At 50.6% G+C, this 20,265-nt stretch overlaps 1 protein-coding gene across 4 annotated transcripts in view; it reads right to left on the bottom strand.

Annotated features, from left to right (window-relative positions):
* Positions 1–20,265, bottom strand: part of LOC133347245 (CAP-Gly domain-containing linker protein 4-like) — an 83,379-nt gene that overhangs the window by 15,470 nt on the left and 47,644 nt on the right. For all 4 annotated transcript variants that reach the window (XM_061559354.1, XM_061559353.1, XM_061559355.1 and 1 more), the window contains exons 12-13: positions 18,580–18,720; positions 3,500–3,623 (exon numbers count right to left, since the gene is read on the bottom strand). In XM_061559354.1, the coding sequence (XP_061415338.1) occupies positions 3,500–3,623; positions 18,580–18,720 (265 nt within the window). The remainder of the gene's footprint in view (positions 1–3,499; positions 3,624–18,579; positions 18,721–20,265) is intronic.

Raw genomic sequence — 20,265 nt, 5'->3', positions numbered from 1 at the left:
GGGTCCATGACCAATCTGTGTGAACCTTTGAGTGCTATTCCCTCGTATACAAGAGGATAACACCTGCCCGTATGCAAACACAACAAAGGAATTGTTCAACATCCCAATGCAAGATGCTTATAAAAAGTGTTCTGAATATTCAGTGAGCCTTTCCTGAGCAAGAGACAAGACGTGTCGATCCCCCATGTGGGAACAGGTGGCATTAGTGTCAGGATAAACAGGGCCAACAAGCCGAGAGCATCTAAGGGTAGTGCTTGTGGCAGCTGTACAGGGTGGTAAATATCAAAGTTAATTATGTTGCGCTACTCACAATATTCACCAGATGCGCATCACATTAATAAAAGGATTGGAGTTAATATGGAATATTGCAGGTTTAGGCTAATTTCATGAAAAAATGGTGTGGCAGGGGGTCCTGAGTCAGCAGTGGATTGACAAAAGGGTCATACATGTACATGTGTAGTGACATAGAATTGGTCACTTAGCAGCATAGCGCTGGTTGCTGGCAGGGGTGGGGATCTGCAGCTTATGGCAGCCCTGACTAGCAGCAGGCCACGTGATAGACCAGAAAGGGATCTAGAAGAAAGGTTACGGAAGGGGCACATCGGGAACCTGCTAGAAGGTTCCAGAAGGGGGGCGTGGCCGGGGCGGAGCCAGGCCACTCGGACAGTATAAGGGGGGCCCCAGGAGGGGACCTCGGGGCTGCCGTTTGGAGTGGGATCCCCGTCGTTGCTGAAGATCGTCATCATCATCGCTGTCGTCTTGCCGCCATCGTCGCTGTCATCATCACTTGATATTGCGCTGCTAGACGGTAGTTGGCTGTCTTAGTTCAGCGCCGTTAGTGTCAAGACGGCTAGCGTTGTGTGTAGGCTGGCAACCAGTGTAGAGTTGCGTATAAGAGAGAGACAGAGGAGCGTGTAACAGTGTAGGGTGTTCATCTTCTTGGTTCTTTCGGTAAAGTCACGTAGAAGGGAAGTAATAAAATAATAAAAATAAAACATAATAAAATAATTCTCACGACGTTCCGGCTACAACGCAAGCAGCCCTTCTACGTGACTTTACCGAAAGAACCAAGAAGATGAATCCCTGCAGTCACGAAAGCTTTAAATCGAAGTGTAGGGTGTGTATTGTACAAAGTGTGCTCGGTGTAAATAAAAGAACTGCCTCCAAGAACTTACGTCTCCAAGTCAGTCACTACACATGTATTTATATATCAGGGCTCGATTTAATATAGCAGTTTTCCTCTTAGCATGCCTATGTATAGTGGAGAAGGGCCCAACACTGGCAACTCCCTGGCACTAGTGTGTTGGTAAGGATGCCTGATCCACCTCGTGGCATATGACGGTGCCCATAAACCGACCTAAAATATTGTACGAGATGCACATGACTTCTCCCTGACCAGTGCTTGTCAGGTCCTCTTTGTAAAGTGTATTCCTGTGGGAGAACTGAAGCTCTTGTCAGATGTCAGGCCTATCGCACTTGACATGGCACGTGGCCCACGACTGCCCAGCTTGCCTACCATTTTGATGTGACCACCGCGAGGCCTCGACTCGTGGTACTCCCGGGCTGGCAAATACCACTTCTGAGACGCAAGCACACTCCTTCCCTCCTTCTGGGAGCCAGGCATGAGGACACCCCTGGGTGAGTATCAGCTGGTGGTTTAACGGTTGCACCGCACCCAATTGCACTCGCCCCCCCCCCATGTGGGGTCATGTGCTTAATGGCATCAAAAGGCACGGGAGCAAGTGCGGAGCTGAAGTTTGACACTGCACAGGGTGAAGTTTGACACTGCACAGGGTAAAAAGAGCCTGATAATACAGTATTCGTAAACCATAAACTCTGGAATGTATTTGAAAAAAAAACGTATTTCATTGTTGGAATAAGAAACATTTCTGAGCAATTGGGTTACCAAGGGAGCAGTAGTAATGCGGGTGCATGTCAGGAGTGAATTATGCCCTGGAGAAGTATGGTTTTGTTGTCTTCACATCTCTCTTGGGTCAAGGCATGTTACAGTGCAGGAGTGGAGCATGTTGATAATGAGCACGAACCTATTCCTGCAGCCTTCACCTTGTCCTTAAGTTTTTCTAAGTGCCTTGTCAAGGACCTCATGCATATTCCTGCTCATCAGTGCCACGGTGAATAGACCATTAAACTGGCCTCTCATGCCTGAATAATCCAGCTTGCTATATCAAAACATTGCATATCACAGTCCTTATTAATGTCATTTAAAATTATTACAACGGCACAATTAGCATCTTAAAGTCCTTCAATGTTTCATTAATTTTCACGCAATCCAATGTTGTGGCAAGACATGAAGACCTATTATTGCATTGGGAAATTATCATAAATGAAACAACACATTTTTTTTGCCAAACAGGCCTGTAAAAATCAAGTTGATCTTTTTCACCAACGGAACTACAAAGCAACAGAAGCTCGAGATACCCTCCATCATACCCACCTGAGCATTGAACTAATTTTGACCCAAAATTGTAGCAAAAAAGCTAGGCCACAGTTCATAAATGTTGAGTGCATAGGGTCATACAGCCACTCGTAATCCAAGTGTGGTCTTGTGGGTTAGGCAGAATGTTGAGAGCAATTATCTTCTCTCAAACCTTTCTCCACACGTTGCTGCAGGCATCTTTATAAGTTATATTGAGCAATCATTGGAAAGATGTGATTAACCATGTTAAACCTCAACCGCCACTCTCCCCCGCTCTGCGTCCCCCCTCCACCATCCGTGACGCGGTCTTTTAGTTCCTTCACATTTTTGCTGTCCGTCTCATCGAAATTTCCTATCTCATTTCTCCTCAGTTTAACATTCTGGCGAATTGCCCAATGATGCTGGATGTAATTACCAGCGAAACGTCGTACTCAAAAACTGTAAATGTTATGGATTCATTCTTCAACACACCGGTGGGCTAAAGTAGTGAACTATTTGTCTTTTGTCAACGTGACACTTTTTTGCAGATTGGCCGTGTCGGGTGGTGGAGGGTTAAGACACATTTATAAATAACGCGATCTAACCCAAAAACGTTGATGATGAACTAATTTCTCCTGTTTGACTCATTTGCATTGCCCGTCTTGTTTCCACTGTCCCTCTTGTTTGTCTTGTTTCCAACAACTGCCTCGTGTGATTCCTTTCGTGTCTATCACCCGTCTTGTTTGCGTTGTGTCTTGTTCATCCCACGAGCACAAACGTAACATTCACAAATAATTAATTTGCAGAACTCGTGAATAGTCTGCAGCACGGGTATCACTGGAGGACGTTGCAGCTTCAAGTCTCGCTGTGCAGGCGAGAAGAGAGGATGGGTAGTTGAGTCTTGGGCCTTATTAGACGTTGTTATTAACCAGTGCTTGCCAATGACAGAGTAACTTGCTGATAATAGAGTAAGTATGAACACAGATGGACTTTACAGGAAATCCTACGAAAACGTAATAAAGAAAGCTCACAGTGGGTATCAAAATAAATATGCCTGCCAAAACGCGGCACCGTGGACCGTACCTCTGGACACGTGACGGGGGTGCAAACACTCCGTGCTTGGCCGGGCACTGGAAGTAGCGCACGCCTGCCACGGATCCGTCATTGCGGCCACTTGGCTGCTCCAGCTCGATGCCGTACCAGTGCCCTGTGGGTGCACGCACACGGCGATGTATGTACGTACGTATGTATGTCGAACTTCTTTCGCACCACACGTAGCCAACCGTGATAATCGGAAACACATCAGTGGTGAGTGAACGGTAAAGACACCGTGAAAAAAGGCCAGAGACTCGGTCCAGTTGTTTTGTGATTATGGTAAGAGAGCTCAATTACCAACAACTTGCTGGGTGGCGCTGCCGTTCCATTCCTGGGCTCCCAATTGGAAGGTTACGAGTTCAAATCCTGGTGAGAGGTTCACTCAGCTCATAATGTATTCGAGACAAATAAAAATGAATGCAACTTTGCGTAAACTCAACATTGGTGAACCATGGATAGACTTGTCCACAATATAGGGGTATAGAATATATATAAGTGCTCACCCAGGATCACCAGCTTATCTGCATGCTAGCAGCGGATAAAGTATGGACTACAAATAGGGAAAGTGAATGGACTGGATATTCTTGGGTCTTTCGGTAGAGTCACACATCCTGCCTCAGCAGCTTTCCCACTATTTTTTTTCTCCTGAAGACGATTGCTTGTGTTGCGATCGAAACGTCGTAGTTTTGTAATTTTTTTGTTATTTCCTTTGAACCTATCTACGTGACTTTACCGAAAGACCCAAGAATATGAATTCCTGCAGTCACGAAAGCTTTAAGTCATGAATGGACTGGCTTGTAAGAAGATAAATATTTGTCCATATGTGCACCGTTGACCTTCGACAAAGTGGAATTAATTTGATCCAATTCCAGAGGAATGATGAATTGAGTTTAACTCCACCGTGATTTGAACTCATGACCAGATTTCAGCATGCTTACAAAAATGCCACGAGGCAATATACTGTTCATAGTTTTGAAAAACAAACCTCAAGCGAGACAATAATTCCTTAAATTTCATCTCACTCTACGTTAAACAATTATATTCGATGGATAGCACAGTGCAGCCCAGAAACGTTGGATTATAAATGTTTAGCTTAGCATTACGGCAAATTTGTTCAATTGGGAAATGTCACACTGCAGAGACTCCTACCAGAGCATGGTATGCATCCTAGGGGAACGCAGACTAACAAGGGTGTTTGAACACTTACCCACAAGCTTGTCCAAGTCTCATTCCTAAATATTTAATCTGATTTGACCAATTAAAACACCCTTGTTAAGCCTGGGTCAATGTTGGCTTTAGAGTGCTCTGTGTTTGCTGTGTTTACTGCTGGATTTCCAGCCCTCTGTATGATCTATAACAGCTGCCATTGCACCCATGCTTTATAGTAGGGAAATATACTTCCAGCCACAAATGTAACAAGTGTGCAAGCTAATGTGCAAAGCAAAAATCAACAGTGGTTGTGTTTAACACGTTAGCTTTCGCGACCAATATCATCCATAATACAGTGTTTTTTTGCGTTAGATCGTGTAAATATATAAATGTGCCTTTAAACCCGCCACCACCCGACACAGCAAATTATTAAGGTTTGTCACGTAAACAGAACATGCCAAATCGTTACTAGTACAGCACACCGGTGTGTTTGAGAGCCAAGCCACAACATTTACAATCTGAGTATGACGCTTCGCCAGTAATTACAACTTGCTACATCAGGCGACAGACAGATTTGTGGAGAAGTCCACCTGTTTCGTTTCTTAAATAGAGGCGTAGATGTAATGACAACACTTGTGCGCTTATCTTGTACAAAGTAATTACAACTAGCTTCATCGCCTGATGAAGACAGTTGTAATTACCCCCCCCCCACCGCCCCGAAAACCTGTATTATGAGTGGTTGTATTCTGGATATATTGGCTAGCACCATAAGAATCTAGACTTTCCACTGCTGGCTTAGGAGCACCACACTTTCAATTTAACTTTGAATATGCTCTCGTCGAAAGGAACACAGCCAAGATGATGTCCACTACAGAACTGAAGCAATGACTGAAGCAATGAAGCGATATGAAGTGTTGCATTGCGAGACAGTGCGAGATGGTGGGTGGGAAGCTTGGGGGAGGTGGGGGAGAAACCTTCATCAAGCCGTGGCTAATGATGGTACTTTAGCAAAACGAATCAAATGTAAGTGTTTCACCACGAAGAATGAGCCCGCAGAAGTGTTCACCTCTTCTTTACCATCCCAAGACAGCGGTGTAAACCGCACATTCAGTCTTACCGTACGTGCAAGATACCCGGAATCCCACGAGCAGTGTTTTATGACGCTCAGAATATCAATATTGTAAAGAATACTGCGGCCGTCAAATATACAGGCACGGTCTGTAAATTGTTTGTATAGAAAAGGGCTCCGTACACAACACACAATCCTGCAATACGAACCCCAGCACAAGCCGTAATGTCATTCAACTCTCACTGCCTGAGGTGACCTTCGAATAAAGGATGTAGAATTAAACACTAAGAAATATTTTAAAGTGTTTCTTGAAAATTTGATTTTTCATTTTGAAATTCTAATCATTTTCCAATGAAGACCCAGCTCAAACATTCATTTCATTTTTTTTTACCTGCCATATGATAAAATACAGTAAATATATCATCTTGCCCATAACCAAATATATGTTTAACACAAGGTGACAGCAGAAGAAAGCCTGCATCTTATGACATATCCAATAGTTATTCCAGTCGTTTTTTAGTATCACACTCCTTAGAGTAAACATTGATTTAAATGCAGTCAGCGAATGACAATAATAAGCAAATGTTAAAACAAAATCACGAAACCACAGCGTCCTGTCAATCAAACGAAATTCACATGGAAGTATTAAAAATGTTACATTCCACGGGGAATTCTGGGGAAATGTTTATATTTCCAGATGTGCTGCGGCCCTCAGGCACTCCTTGTTACAATATTCTACCTCACGCAGCTTTAGACGGGAATACAATTTGATAACAATACTAAACATAAACATCCATCTCTTCACTGCCATCCTTCATGGCATAGTCATCATCATCAGTTATTGCCTGATCACTGTTGGTTGAAGGCCTCCCCAATGCTGCGACCATCGCTCATAGTCCTTTGCTGCCACTCTTGAGACTTGAATGCATGTGTAACGGGTTCCGGAGACACTTGTAGAGGTAACTTCTTTATTACAATACAACACTCCAACAGTACTCCAACTCTCCAACAGTCCTGATACTCTGTTACAGCCTAGGTACACAGCCTAGCTACACAGCCTAGATACTCTACTCTGGCTACGCTCCGGAACTCGCCCTCACAAGGTCGTAGAGTCGGGAGTTCCAGAGTCCCAGCACTGGCTCTCACAGCATCCTATGGTCTTCAGATGGCTGGTCGTGGGTCTTGGGTCTTGAGTTACAACTGGGCCCCGATCGTCCAGGGAGCTCTCCTTTTATGCCTGGTCCAACGAGGGGTGGGGCCGTGTGCGCCACCAGACATCCCACAGAGCACATACAGCCCCCCCCCGTTGGCGGCGCCCAGGGGATTAAGCGCCTGGGAACTCAACGCCTGGCGCCCAGAGGCTTAAGCGTCTGGACCCCCTGGGAACCCAGCGCCTGGCGCCCAGAGGCTTAAGCGTCTGGACTTGCCTGGGATCCCAGAGCCCCCAGCAGCCCCTCCCTTCTTATGTCACTACATTACCCCCCTCTACGTAGCCTCCAGCCGTCCCGGCTGTCAATAATTAGAAAGTTTAAATTAACGAAAGGGAGAGAAAAAAATATGCGAGCCTCAACAGGAAAAGAAAAGAGAACAAGAAAGCAACCATAAAAACCATAACCAACCTGTACAACTCTACACTATATACAAGCATCAATCAACAAAAAGGTGAAGCAATGAGGACCACCACCGACATTACATGTCAACCGTTTGCACCCCCGCCTTTCCAACGTGGCGTCTCCATCCTAAAACCGCGCACGTCGGCCATATCGGGGGGGACTTCAACCCAGTCTCTCTCCAAGACTCGCATCGCAGCATATAGCTGTACCGACCGATCTGAGACCCAACCTCTCTCCAAGACTCGTATCGCAGCATATAGCTGTACCGACCGATCTGAGACCCAACCTCTCTCCAAGACTCGCATCGCAGCATATAGCTGTACCGACCGATCTGAGACGACCCATTGTTCACTCCCTGCACAACATGCACCCTAACAACTGAGGGATACAGTCCCAACGTAACGGGACAACTACACCTGAACACCACGAATCTCCAGCCCACTGTTTCAACGCGCCTCGGAGTGTTTCAATCTCCGGGCCGTCAGGGCGAGCCTACTGCTCCAGACGTACCACGGAGGGTCTCAACCTCCGGGCCGTCAGGTCAAGCCGTCAGCTATTCCATGACGGGACCACACTCTCCGAGCCCTGTGAGCGCACAGCCCACTAGGCTAGACATGCCACGGAGTGTTTCAATCTCCGGGCTGTCAAGTCAAGCCGTCAGCCATAGCATGACGGGACCACACTCTCCGAGCCATGTGAGCACACAGCCCACTAGGCTAGACATGATAATTGGTTCTTTACCCTTCTATCTGGCAACAAAACTGACACCTTTTTGCAAGGAGTCATGTTTGCATAGACCGCAATACCTGCAGTCATAAATACAAACAAAAGACATAACTCAGCCATAGCATGACGGGACCACAACTCTCGTGTTAGACACGCAACACCCGCTGGGCCATTGTCACCATCTCAAGATAAATGCCCCATACAGTATATATGTGGTGGTCAAGGTTGACACCAAGGTTGACACAGGTCACACAGGTCACACAAGCTAGGGGAGAGGTACATACCGGTCTGGACCGGCCCGGATTGACAGGGACGAGAGGTGGTTGGAACGGCTCTGAGGGGAGGGGGCTGGCGAGAGCCAGGGCCCGAGACACCCCCGCCCCTCAGAGAGAGGGGATATATAAGACGGCTCCCGGAGAGCGGAGGGGTCGATCGGAGGAGAAGCTGAAGGAGGAGAGCCGGAGATCCTGGACCCCCAAGCCTCAAGGATGCCGCCCCGCTGGAACTGAGTGGGCTGAGTAGCTGTAGGCTAGGGAAGAGAGTAGCTGAGTAGCTGTAGGCTAGGGGAGAAAGTAGCTGAGTAGCTGTAGGCTAGGGAAGAGAGTAACAGAGTAGCTGGAGGCTAGGGAAGGAGAGAAATGAGAATAGAGCCGGAGGTTGTACCTCCCTAGGTTGTGTGTGTGGGACTGTTTCCCCAGTGAGTCCTGAGGACTAGTGTTATCGGAATAAAAGCGTGTGGCCTCTACGAAGTGTCGGTCTCATTCAAGAATACTACAATTGGTGTTAGAAGCGGTCAAAGAACCTCGCCGACATGGAGACAAGACAGAAAACGCTCACCAGGGGCCAGGAGAAGGACGTCGAGGGAGACGCTGAGCCGGAGGCGGGAGCGCCATTTCCGGGGGACGGGTCTGCGGGGGCGGGCTCGGGTTCTCCGGGGCCCTCCAGGAGTCCGCAGACGTCGGGATGGGCGATCCAGTCAGCCCATGCCCGGCTGGCCGATCTCCTCCATGCCGCTGCCTCCATCCTCGACGAGCTCACGCTGGGGGGAGCGGGAGCGCCGGGTGGAGTACCAGGCCGGAGGATGGGACGGGTTCCCGCCGAGAAACGCGCCATTCCCGCGCAAAACTTTGACGTCACCTCCGGAGGGGGAGACGTCACTTCCGCCGGGGATGCGGCCGCCGGGGATGACGTCACTTCCGCCGGGGGGGTCACCGCTTCCGGGGGACATGACGTCAACCGCCCAGGAGGTCAGGGGGCAGAGGTGGCCCGCGTCACATCCGCCATCTGCGGCCTTACATCGGGAGAAGCAGAGTTTTCGGGTAGGTGCCCGCCGATTCCGTCTGATATTCTGCCGCCGGAAGATGCTTCATATACTGCACTTGGGACGCTGCTGTCTTCGAGGGGGGACTACATCCCGGCGCTACAACAGCGCTTGCCTTTGCTTCAGGTTTTCACGGCAAAGGGGGGGGACTGGGCTGCTTTTTCACGCCGTTTCGTGGCAAATGCCGAGACGGCTGGGTGGTCTGCTGACATCGCTCTCCGAGCCCTGCCTTCCGCCTTGGACGACGTGGCCTTGGCCATGTTCCTCCTTATTCCACGGAGGCAACGCTCCACTTTGCAGGAGGCCCTCGATCGGATGGCCTTAGTGTATGGACCTCCATCCGAAACTAGACATCGTTTCGCCAGTCGGAGGAGGGAGGCGGACGAGACACCTCTTGCCTATCAGAGTGCACTGATGGCGTTGGCTCAAGCAGCCTACCCTCGAATGGACAATGTGGGCCTGGACTCCATCGTGCTGGAGAAGTTGCTGCTGCTGGCTCGGGAACTGAGGATTGCCATCCACGTCAAAGATGAAGCTAACCTTTCCTCGCTGGGGGCGGCACATTACCTGCACACAGAGTTGCTCCTCCAGCGGGATGGGCAGGTGGCTGCGTGCGCCGCTGCAAGAGTGGACGAGGTCCCGGATGCCCAGGCCTTCGCGTCACAGCGGGCCGCCAGTTGGAGGGGGGCCGACCGGCCTCGCCAGGGGAAAACCGGGGGAGACACGGATCCCCGCGGGCGTGGGCTGGCGTCACGTGCTATAACTGTGGCCAGCTGGGTCACCTGGCATCGGGTTGCCCAGCACCCCGGCGCCGGGCTTCGGGTCATCCACCATCGTCCGCCCGTCCGCCGGCCGCTCCACAAGACCCCCAGGCATGTCGCGACACCTCACGCACACGGTCCCTGCCCGCATCTCATACACCGCGAATCGGCGCGCCAGTAAATCGCGTTGCATTGAGGGGTGGGGAGCGGAATGGGGCTGATGTTCGGGGGCCACTTCGCGCGGTTCAGTGGTCCGAGTTGGCCCACAGGGTCGTGGCCGCGGCGACGGGCTCGTCGGTTATTCTCGGGGATATTGAGGGAATTCAATTTCGATTGTTGGTCGATACGGGGGCTTCGGCTACTATAATCTCCGACCTCATATACAACGTGTTACCAAAGAGATGTCAGGCACTCACCCCGTTCTCCGTCCCTTGCTTTGCGGCAAATGGGGGTTCTCTGGGGATCATTGGCCAAATAACTGCACAAATTTGTATTGGCGACATTAAATTATCTGGTCCCATTTTGGTTTCCGATGCCTTGGCCGTTCCCTGTCTGTTGGGTACGGATTTCTTGGGGACGATGCCCATCAAAATTTTGATTGACAAAGGCTGCATCGAGCTTCCTTCGGGCCGCCGGATGGCGTTTCTGCCCTCACCAAACCGGCTGCGCACAGCTTGCACGACTGTTCCGGCTATGGCGTCTGAAACCGTGCGGATTCCGCCGGGTGCGCAGATGCTGATACCGCTTCAGTTACGCAAACCACTGGAGGCAGACGCTACGTCGGGGGTTTTGTTGTCTCCTTCAAATACGACCGAGCGAGGGTTGGACCTGGTGGGTGCACAAACGCTTGTGCCTAGAGATGGACAGCCCTTCATTCAGGTGCTGAATGCGGGGTTGCGGACGAAGGTCGTGCACCGAGGGGCTGTCATTGCACATGCGTCGCTGCCGCTGCACACTGACTCTGTTGCAGCTCATGTCGGTGAGGCGCCGGCGTCCGGGACGCAGGTGGGTGTCGATGAGGTATGGATGGATTCTCTCTGTTCAGGGGCTGAAAATCTTTCAGAGTCACAAAGATTCAAGCTGCGCATGTTGCTTCGTGATTTTCCCGATGTTTTTAGCAAACACAAATTCGATGTTGGGTGCACTAATCTATTGAAACACCACATTGATACGGGGGATTCCGCTCCCATTCGGCAAAATCCGTTCCGATTAAGTCCGGCAGAGAAGGAACATGTCCGGTTGGCAGTGAATGACATGCTTGCCGCAGACATTGTGGCTCCCTCCAACAGCCCATGGGGTGCGCCCATTGTGCTTGTAAAAAAACATGATGGCAGTTTGAGGTTTTGTGTGGATTTTCGGAAGCTTAACAAGGTTTCGCTGGCGGACGCGTATCCACTCCCTCGCATGGACGAGTCGCTCGATGCCTTGGCGGGGGCACGGTATTTTTCAACCTTGGACCTTTTGTCGGGGTTTTGGCAACTGCCCTTGGATGACGCTTCCAAACCTAAGACCGCGTTCCGTACACCACAGGGCCTTTATCAGTTCAACCGGTTGCCCATGGGATTGCACTCAGCTCCAGCGACGTTCCAGAGATTGATGGAACTGGTCCTCGCTGGCCTGCAGTGGGACTCTTGTCTTATATATCTGGACGACGTGATTATTTTCAGCCGTACGTTTGAGGAACATCTGGACAGACTGCGGGCTGTATTTCTCAGAGTGCGATCGGCTAACCTTAAATTTAAGCCTCAGAAATGTTTCCTGTTGCGTGAATCGGTGCGGTACCTCGGCCACGTTGTCAGTTCTACGGGTATAGCCACCGATCCTGCTAAAACTGACTGTGTAAGGTCGTGGCCCACGCCCACGTCTGTGGGGGAAGTCCGCAGCTTTATAGGTTTTGCGTCCTATTACCGCCGGTTTGTTGAGGGGTTTGCGATGATCGCCAAACCCCTTCATGCTCTGACGGCTAAGGGGGCTAAATTCCATTGGGGGGAAGAGGAAGACAGGGCGTTCAGGGCGCTTCGCGATGCCCTTGTCCGAGCTCCTCCCTTGTGCTATCCCGATTTCACGTTGCCCTTCATCCTGGACACCGATGCCAGCAATACCGGCATCGGCGCGGTGCTTTCGCAGGTTGTCAACGGGGTCGAACGGGTCGTTGCCTACGGCAGTAGAGTCCTGTCTCCGGCAGAGCAACGTTATTGCGTCACCCGCCGTGAACTGCTCGCTATTGTCGTGTTTGTTCAAAAATATCGACCGTACCTGTACGGTAGGCATTTTACGGTTCGTTCCGATCACGCCGCGCTACAGTATGCGTTGAAAATAGACCAGCCGTCCGGCCAGCTGTCACGTTGGCTTGAGGTCCTACAGGACTACACGTTCACGGTGGTGTACCGGAAGGGGACACAACATTTGAACGCGGATGGCTTGTCACGCCTTCCTCCGGGTGATGGGTGCGCGTGTTTTATGGGCTCGGCGAGATGCAAATCGGCCACGAGTACCGCTCCGGCTTCTCCCTTGGCAGCGGCAGCAGGGGTGGTCGATAGGGAACCTGTCGCCGAGGGGGACTCGCAGGTGTTGGTCGCTCGCGACTCACTCCTCGATCTGCCTCTGGACGAATGGGGACGGTTCCAGATGGAAGACAATTCCCTCCTCAGGTTACGCCGTCGTGCGGAGAGAGGGGGAGATTGTCAGGAAAGGGTAGGTACTGTCAGGTTGCGGGAGGGTCTCCTCATGTCATGGGACGCCAGCTCGGGGCGTTACAGAATCGTCGTCCCCACCGCTCTGCGGGGCAGGGCCGTGTGGGCGGCGCACGAACGCGTCCTGCATTTAGGTATTCACAAAACGCTCGCTACACTGCAATTGGATTTTTTTTGGCCGGGAATGGCGCGCGATGTCGCCGACCTTTTGAATAGTTGCACACAGTGTGCGCGGCGGAAACACCCGGCTAGGGCGGCTTGCCCACCCCTTCAGTCCATTCAGGTGTCCCGGGTTAATGAGTTGGTGGCTCTTGACATTCTGGGTCCCTTCCCTGTCACCGCTCGGGGAAATAAGTACCTGCTGGTTGGGGTTGAATATTTCACCCGTTGGCCTATGGCCTGGCCCCTCCCCAACCAGTCGGCAGCAGCCATTGCGGAGGCGTTTCTCCAGGGCTACGTCCTGGATAAGGGTGCCCCGGAACGGCTGCTAACCGACCAGGGAAAGAACTTTTCGTCCAATCTTCTGCGGGAGGTTTGTGACCTTTTGTGCACACAGAAGGTCCGGACTTCCCCCTACCACCCGCAGACCGATGGTATGGTCGAACGTCTACACCGGACCATTACCTCTATGTTGTGTCATCAGGTAGACGACACACAGTTGGATTGGGACCTGAAGATTCCCGGAGTTCTGGCCGCATATAGGTTAGCGCCTCACGCGGCCACGGGCTATTCGCCCTTCTACTTAATGTACGGCAGGGAAGTCGACCCCCCCGTGGAGGTGCAATTGCGGGTCCAGTCTGCGGCTTCTCGCTCGAAACTGTCCGAACATGCTCAGTTCAATATTCGGAAGTTGGTCGAGGCGAGGGTGGCCGCGCAGGAAAATTCCAGGGCAAGGCAACGGGCCAATGAGCGTCTGTATGATCGCCGGGTTACGGTGTATAAATGGGCGGTAGGGGATAAGGCGTGGCTGCACTGCCCGCAGGTGCCGCTGTCGACGTCATCGAAATTGCTGCGGCCCTGGCGGGGGCCGGTCGACATTGTTCGGGTCGTTCGGGACCAGTGTGTTAGGGTCGCGTGCGGACGGCGTTCTTGGTACGTGCACCCCTCGCGCCTGAAGCCCTATGTCGCACCACGCACTCACACACCTTCATCTCGCAGGGGCCGGCCGCGTGACGTGTCCGGCAGGTTGGGGGAGGGGCCTCGTGACCCCCTTGTTGTTCCAAAACCCCCTGCCACTCTTTCGGATGCTGCAGGTGTGAGTCCACCTAGGGTGGTCTCGCCAGAGGAGCGGGAAGCGAGCCGGCCGCCTGTCCAGCAGGAAGACGGCTCGCGGGCTGTGTCCCCGGGGCCTCGAAACGTGCCGGACGCCCGTCATCTGGCCCCTCCTGACCCTCCGCAAGGAACGCTGGCTTCTGGCGATGGACCCGCCACACGGACTCGTTCGAAGGGTCTCAGGTTCTCCTGAGACCTGTCGCAGACACACTGCCTCCTCACGGGGCCTGGGTGTTCGAGTCACCTTGTTCGTTGGTGTGGTGTGTCCGCGGTGTTCTTGTGTACAGGGGGGTTGGGGTAAATTATCGGGGATAGTTGTGTTGTTGTTGTTCTGTTGTTGTTATTGTTGTGTTGAGGCTCACGCATTGTTATTGTCGTGTTCAGAATTCCTGGTTCGCGAGTTAGGGTTGGGATGTGGATAGTGATGCAGCCGGGACGGCTGCGTGCTGTATAGGGGGGGGTGATGTGGTGGTCAAGGTTGACACCAAGGTTGACACAGGTCACACAGGTCACACAAGCTAGGGGAGAGGTACATACCGGTCTGGACCGGCCCGGATTGACAGGGACGAGAGGTGGTTGGAACGGCTCTGAGGGGAGGGGGCTGGCGAGAGCCAGGGCCCGAGACACCCCCGCCCCTCAGAGAGAGGGGATATATAAGACGGCTCCCGGAGAGCGGAGGGGTCGATCGGAGGAGAAGCTGAAGGAGGAGAGCCGGAGATCCTGGACCCCCAAGCCTCAAGGATGCCGCCCCGCTGGAACTGAGTGGGCTGAGTAGCTGTAGGCTAGGGAAGAGAGTAGCTGAGTAGCTGTAGGCTAGGGAAGAGAGTAGCTGAGTAGCTGTAGGCTAGGGAAGAGAGTAACAGAGTAGCTGGAGGCTAGGGAAGGAGAGAAATGAGAATAGAGCCGGAGGCTGTACCTCCCTAGGTTGTGTGTGTGGGACTGTTTCCCCAGTGAGTCCTGAGGACTAGTGTTATCGGAATAAAAGCGTGTGGCCTCTACGAAGTGTCGGTCTCATTCAAGAATACTACATATACATCAGTTAACAATGACAGCACAAGCTATACATTAACAATCACGAACAAAGCTCAATACAAATCATACATTGTTAACAATCACAAGCAAAGTTTCGCACACACATTGACAACACTCACGAGCGAAGCTCCACACAGTTTACCCAACAACAGTCACGACTCCCCGACGACAACTAAGAAAATATCAACAAAAAAAATCATTAATCCGGAGCGCGTAAAATGTACAAAGTGTCAGGGGCCTGGTCTCCCGACCTCCAACCTTTGGCCAGAGCAGCAAAGGCGGCGACCAGCGAGTCGGTCCATGTGCCGGCCCCGGCGCTGGTTACAGTAAGAATGCGCCCTCACTGTCCGGTCGCAGCGCTGATGACGCGGTGTGTTAGGTTGAAGCCAGCTGTCGTCCGGCAGTGAAGGTCGCAGCGCTGATGACGCGGCGTTGCTAGGTTGCAAACAGCTGTCGTCCGGCGGTGAGGGACGCAGCGCTGATGACGCGGCGTCGTCGAGTTGGCCCACGCTGGGCCCGGAAGTGACGTCGCTCCCAGCGGCCATTGCTCCCCCGGCAGAAGTGACGACACACCCGGAAGCATCTCCCACATCCGTGGGGGGAATGGCGGCGGCGGGCTCGGGCGAGCGCCGCGCCTCCTCTCTCCCTCCCGCCATCGGCCGCGAGCACCGCATCTCGCCCAGGAGGGAGGCGGTGGCGCAGAGCAGCTCTGCGAGGCGAAGCAGCGCCTCCTCCATCTCTGCTCCCGACGCTGGAGAGGGGACGGTCGGCGGAGCAGACAGCTGCTTAGCCGGCGGTGCGGCGTTGTCGGCCAGCGTTGGCCGCCCCATCGCTGCCTGCTCCTCTTCATCGCCGTCAGGATTGAAGGTACGTGGCTTACTTCTTGTCTCCATTGCCACTTCTGACGCCAAATGTAACGGGTTCCGGAGACACTTGTAGAGGTAACTTCTTTATTACAATACAACACTCCAACAGTCCTGATAATCTGTTACAGCCTAGGTACACAGCCTAGCTACACAGCCTAGATACTCTACTCTGGCTACGCTCTGGACTCGCCCTCACAAGGTCGTAGCGTCGGAAGTTCCAGAGTCCCAGCGCTGGCTCTCACAGCATCCCAGGGTCTTCAGATGGCTGGTCGTGGGTCTTGGGTCTTGAGTTACAACTGGGCCCCGATCGTCCAGGGAGCTCTCCTTTTATGCCTGGTCCAACGAGGGGTGGGGCCGTGTGCGCCACCAGACATCCCACAGAGCACACACAGCCCCCCCCCGTTGGCGGCGCCCAGGGGATTAAGCGCCTGGGAACTCAACGCCTGGCGCCCAGAGGCTTAAGCGTCTGGACCCCCTGGGAACCCAGCGCCTGGCGCCCAGAGGCTTAAGCGTCTGGACTTGCCTGGGATCCCAGAGCCCCCAGCAGCCCCTCCCTTCTTATGTCACTACACATGCTATGACACAACGTGCCACTGCACACACATTGTCTCATCATCATAAGCCACGATCCAATCTTGATTTGAAGCTTTCGTGACTGCAGGAAGCCACTCTTTGGTTCTTTCGGTAAAGTCACGTAGGTATAAAAAAAAATGAATCATGACGTTTCGGGCGCAACACAAGCGTCCATCATCAGGTGACGGACGCTTGTGTTGCGCCCGAAACGTCGTGATTTTTTTTTATTGTAAAGTCACGTGACTTTATCGAAAGAACCAAAGAGAATGCCACGATCCATCCACTGCTGGACGAAGGTCTCCCTAAGTGGTCACCATTTATTAGTCGTGCGATGCAACAATACGTCTAGCGCCTGCACAGGAGGTGATTGTATCACTCCATCTCCGTGGTAGACGTCCTCTCGGGTGTGTACCCTCCTTTGGCTGTCACTGTCATCAGACTCGACCACCAGTCATCATCTTAACAATGAATGTGATGTCTCAAACTTGTGCATGTTCTCTAAATAATGTGTTCCTCATTCCTGTCGGCAAATATAATTACAAGAATACAACCCTCGATATCTATTTTTAGCCGTTGTTATTTCTCTATAAGCCATAGCGAGTTATAATACACTGTTAAAAATAATCTTCTTTATGGACGTTGGTATGTTACCATTAATCTTAAGTTCAGTTTTCCAAAAGCACTCTAATGTTCTCTAATCGCACCTCCTATTAGCACGGTTGGCTATGTATGGTGCAGAAGAAGTTCAACATACATACAATCAGCCGGTTTATGTCATCATTTTGATCCAGATTTACTTCGGTATGCATACTCAAATATGTTTTCCACTTGTGTTTCTCCAACAGACATTCAATTGTTGAGCGAACTTGTACACATTTATTTTGATACCCACTGTAAGCTTTCTTTATTACGTTTCCGTAGGATTTCCTGTAAAGTCCATCTGTGTTCATAATTACTCTATTATCAGCAAGTTACTATGTCATTGGCAAGCACTGGTCAATAACAACGTCTAATAAGGCCCAAGACTCAACTCCCCGTTCTCTCTTCTCGCCTGCACAGCCCACGAACAAAATGTTTAAAAACACTAAACGGATAATTGTTTAACCGCCATGAAGTTGAATAAATAATTCTCAAATCTTTACACGAAACGTTTCCCCCGTGTCATAATGTATGAGTGATGTAACAGATTGTGACATTATTTTAAAACTGTGTTGTGTGGAGACCGCTGCAATCGATTTCTAGAATGACATCATTAACAATACATTTCTGTTTGATGATGTCATCATTTATATTCTTGTCTAAGCAGTCTGCAGGGGATGGTCCTTTTGTAAAATGGTAAACATTTTGTCAATTTAGTTAATCACGGTGAACACTCCATAATAGGAAAAAAATTATACGTACATAATACAAAATAAAAAACAGCAAGATTTGTAATAAACAACGATACCAATTATATATACAGTAAGACCTTGGATTGTGAGTAACTTGGTCTGCGAGTGTTTTGCAAGACGAGCAAAAATTTAAAATAAATATTAATTTTATAAACGAGCGAGGTCTTGCAATACGAGTAGCACGTGTATACGCTTTGTCTGCCAAGCGTCACATGATCACAACTGATATACGAGTGTTTTGGATTACAAACACGTTTCCAGGAACGAATTATGCTCGCAATCCAAGGTTTTACTGTATACAAAATGTAAATGATGAAGTCACCCACTAGGGCAGGGATCGGCAAGCTGTGGCTCCGGAGCCAGTTGACCAGGGAAGTCCAATTCACCATGGAAGTCGTCCGGTTCTCTATCGGAGTCCAGTTTACCAAAATAATTAGGTAAAAAAAAACGCCTCGATATTTCAACAGCCGCAATGTATGTGAATACGAGACTGTAGTCGTTGATAAATAACGTTCACGAAGCAGTCCTTAAAGAGCCACACGCGGCTCTGGAGCCGCAGGTTGACGACCCCTGGGCCTAGGCAACGGGGGGGCATCACTCACCAGGCGCGAAATGTGTCGTGCCTTGAAAGCGCAGCACGCCTGCCCTCTGCCCCGACACCAGCAAGCGCTCTCCCAGCTCCAACTCGGCAGCCCCATCTGACGTGCCGCCACTCCCCGACGAAGGTAGTCGCTTCCGGACCCCTGTTTCCAGTACCAAAAACGGCAGGTTACACAATCTGTATAGCCTATATTTAACACTGTCGTATAATTTGCACAAACCGGAAGCAATCGATTGTTGCATGTAGGATTCTATGCATGAACCTTGAGGGTAAGAATCAATAGTCATGAGAAATGAAGCAAAATGCTTCCATAGATAGAATTAAAGCATCTTTGCAATGGGGAATTGCCAGGGTGTAATCTAGTGGCGATCCCTGGAATGGCCACTAGTGGCAGTAGAGTTTAATTTGCAAGGTGATAAACCCATCGAGTCTTCTCTGCAAGGATGAAATGGGCCAACAAGTGACAAGCAGTATAAGACATTACGGTATATCGTAGGGTAAATCCTGATTGATCCACTGCTTAAAAAAAAAGCCAGAAAAGAAGAACATATGCGAAGCCGGGGATGAGAAGGAAAATAAACGACCAAATAAACATGACCACTAAAACCGCACCGAGTTCTTACGGCCCTGACCTCACCAATCCACCCAGACCACACTGACCACCCCCATCGATCATGGGATTTGTATACCAAATCCAGCAGGGAACTCCCATCTCAAATATGCACACTGTAATTACTCTCGTCCCTCCAGTTCCCCACGCGGCCACTGCACAACTGTCCACCCACTATTCCCCGTCCCAGCCTCTGGCTTCCACATCCCTTTGCCTCTACTCGCCTCTGCCCCTCCATCTCTCCTTTAACTAGCATGAATTTGGTTGCATCTATCAGTGTTGGACGGAATTTGACATATCATGCTCACCTTTAATACAGATATACACCAACATTTTGTAAACAAATTACAATAATACATCTTCTTGGTTCTTTCGGTAAAGTCACGTAGAAGGGAAGTAATAAAATAATAAAAATAAAACATAATAAAAATAATTCTCACGACGTTTCGGCCACAACGCAAGCAGCCGTCCTCATGTGAAAACCAGGTCTGTCGAGGCGACAGCGTCTGAATGAAACAGCACACGAGCTTGGAGCATATATATAAGCTGGGTTGGAAGGGGGGGGGAAGGGGCGCCCCTGGTTTTCACCTGAGGACGGCTGCTTGCGTTGTGGCCCGAAACGTCGTGAGAATTATTTTATTATGTTTTATTTTTATTATTTTATTACTTCCCTTCTACGTGACTTTACCGAAAGAACCAAGAAGATGAATCCCTGCAGTCACGAAAGCTTTAAATCGAAATACAATAATACACTTTGAGGTTCGGTGCTATACAAAATCACAAGCGCAACCTGTACAACTTAACTGTTTTACAGGTTGCCCTGAAACTACTGCATGGCTTTAAAAGCAACAGCATAGAGCATCAGTGGGGTGCGCCTAAATGTTCCCCCCTTCTGTCTGGCGCAACATTCATTAAGATGGCAGCATTGTTCTGTGCATAACGCAAAACTTAATAAGGGCAAACATCAGTCACGGCAAAATTACTTTACAGAGGAATAAGGTTATGTGTGCCTATGAAAATACATTCATGAATTCTGCATTAGTTATTTGAAGAAACACATACCCAAAGATATGAACC

This window comes from Lethenteron reissneri, chromosome 25 (assembly GCF_015708825.2).
Source record: "Lethenteron reissneri isolate LAM-NWPU_2019-01 chromosome 25, ASM1570882v1, whole genome shotgun sequence".
NCBI classification, from domain to species: domain Eukaryota; kingdom Metazoa; phylum Chordata; class Hyperoartia; order Petromyzontiformes; family Petromyzontidae; genus Lethenteron; species Lethenteron reissneri.
Note: the sequence above shows the minus strand (reverse complement) of the source record. Positions and strands in the feature narration are given on the sequence as shown.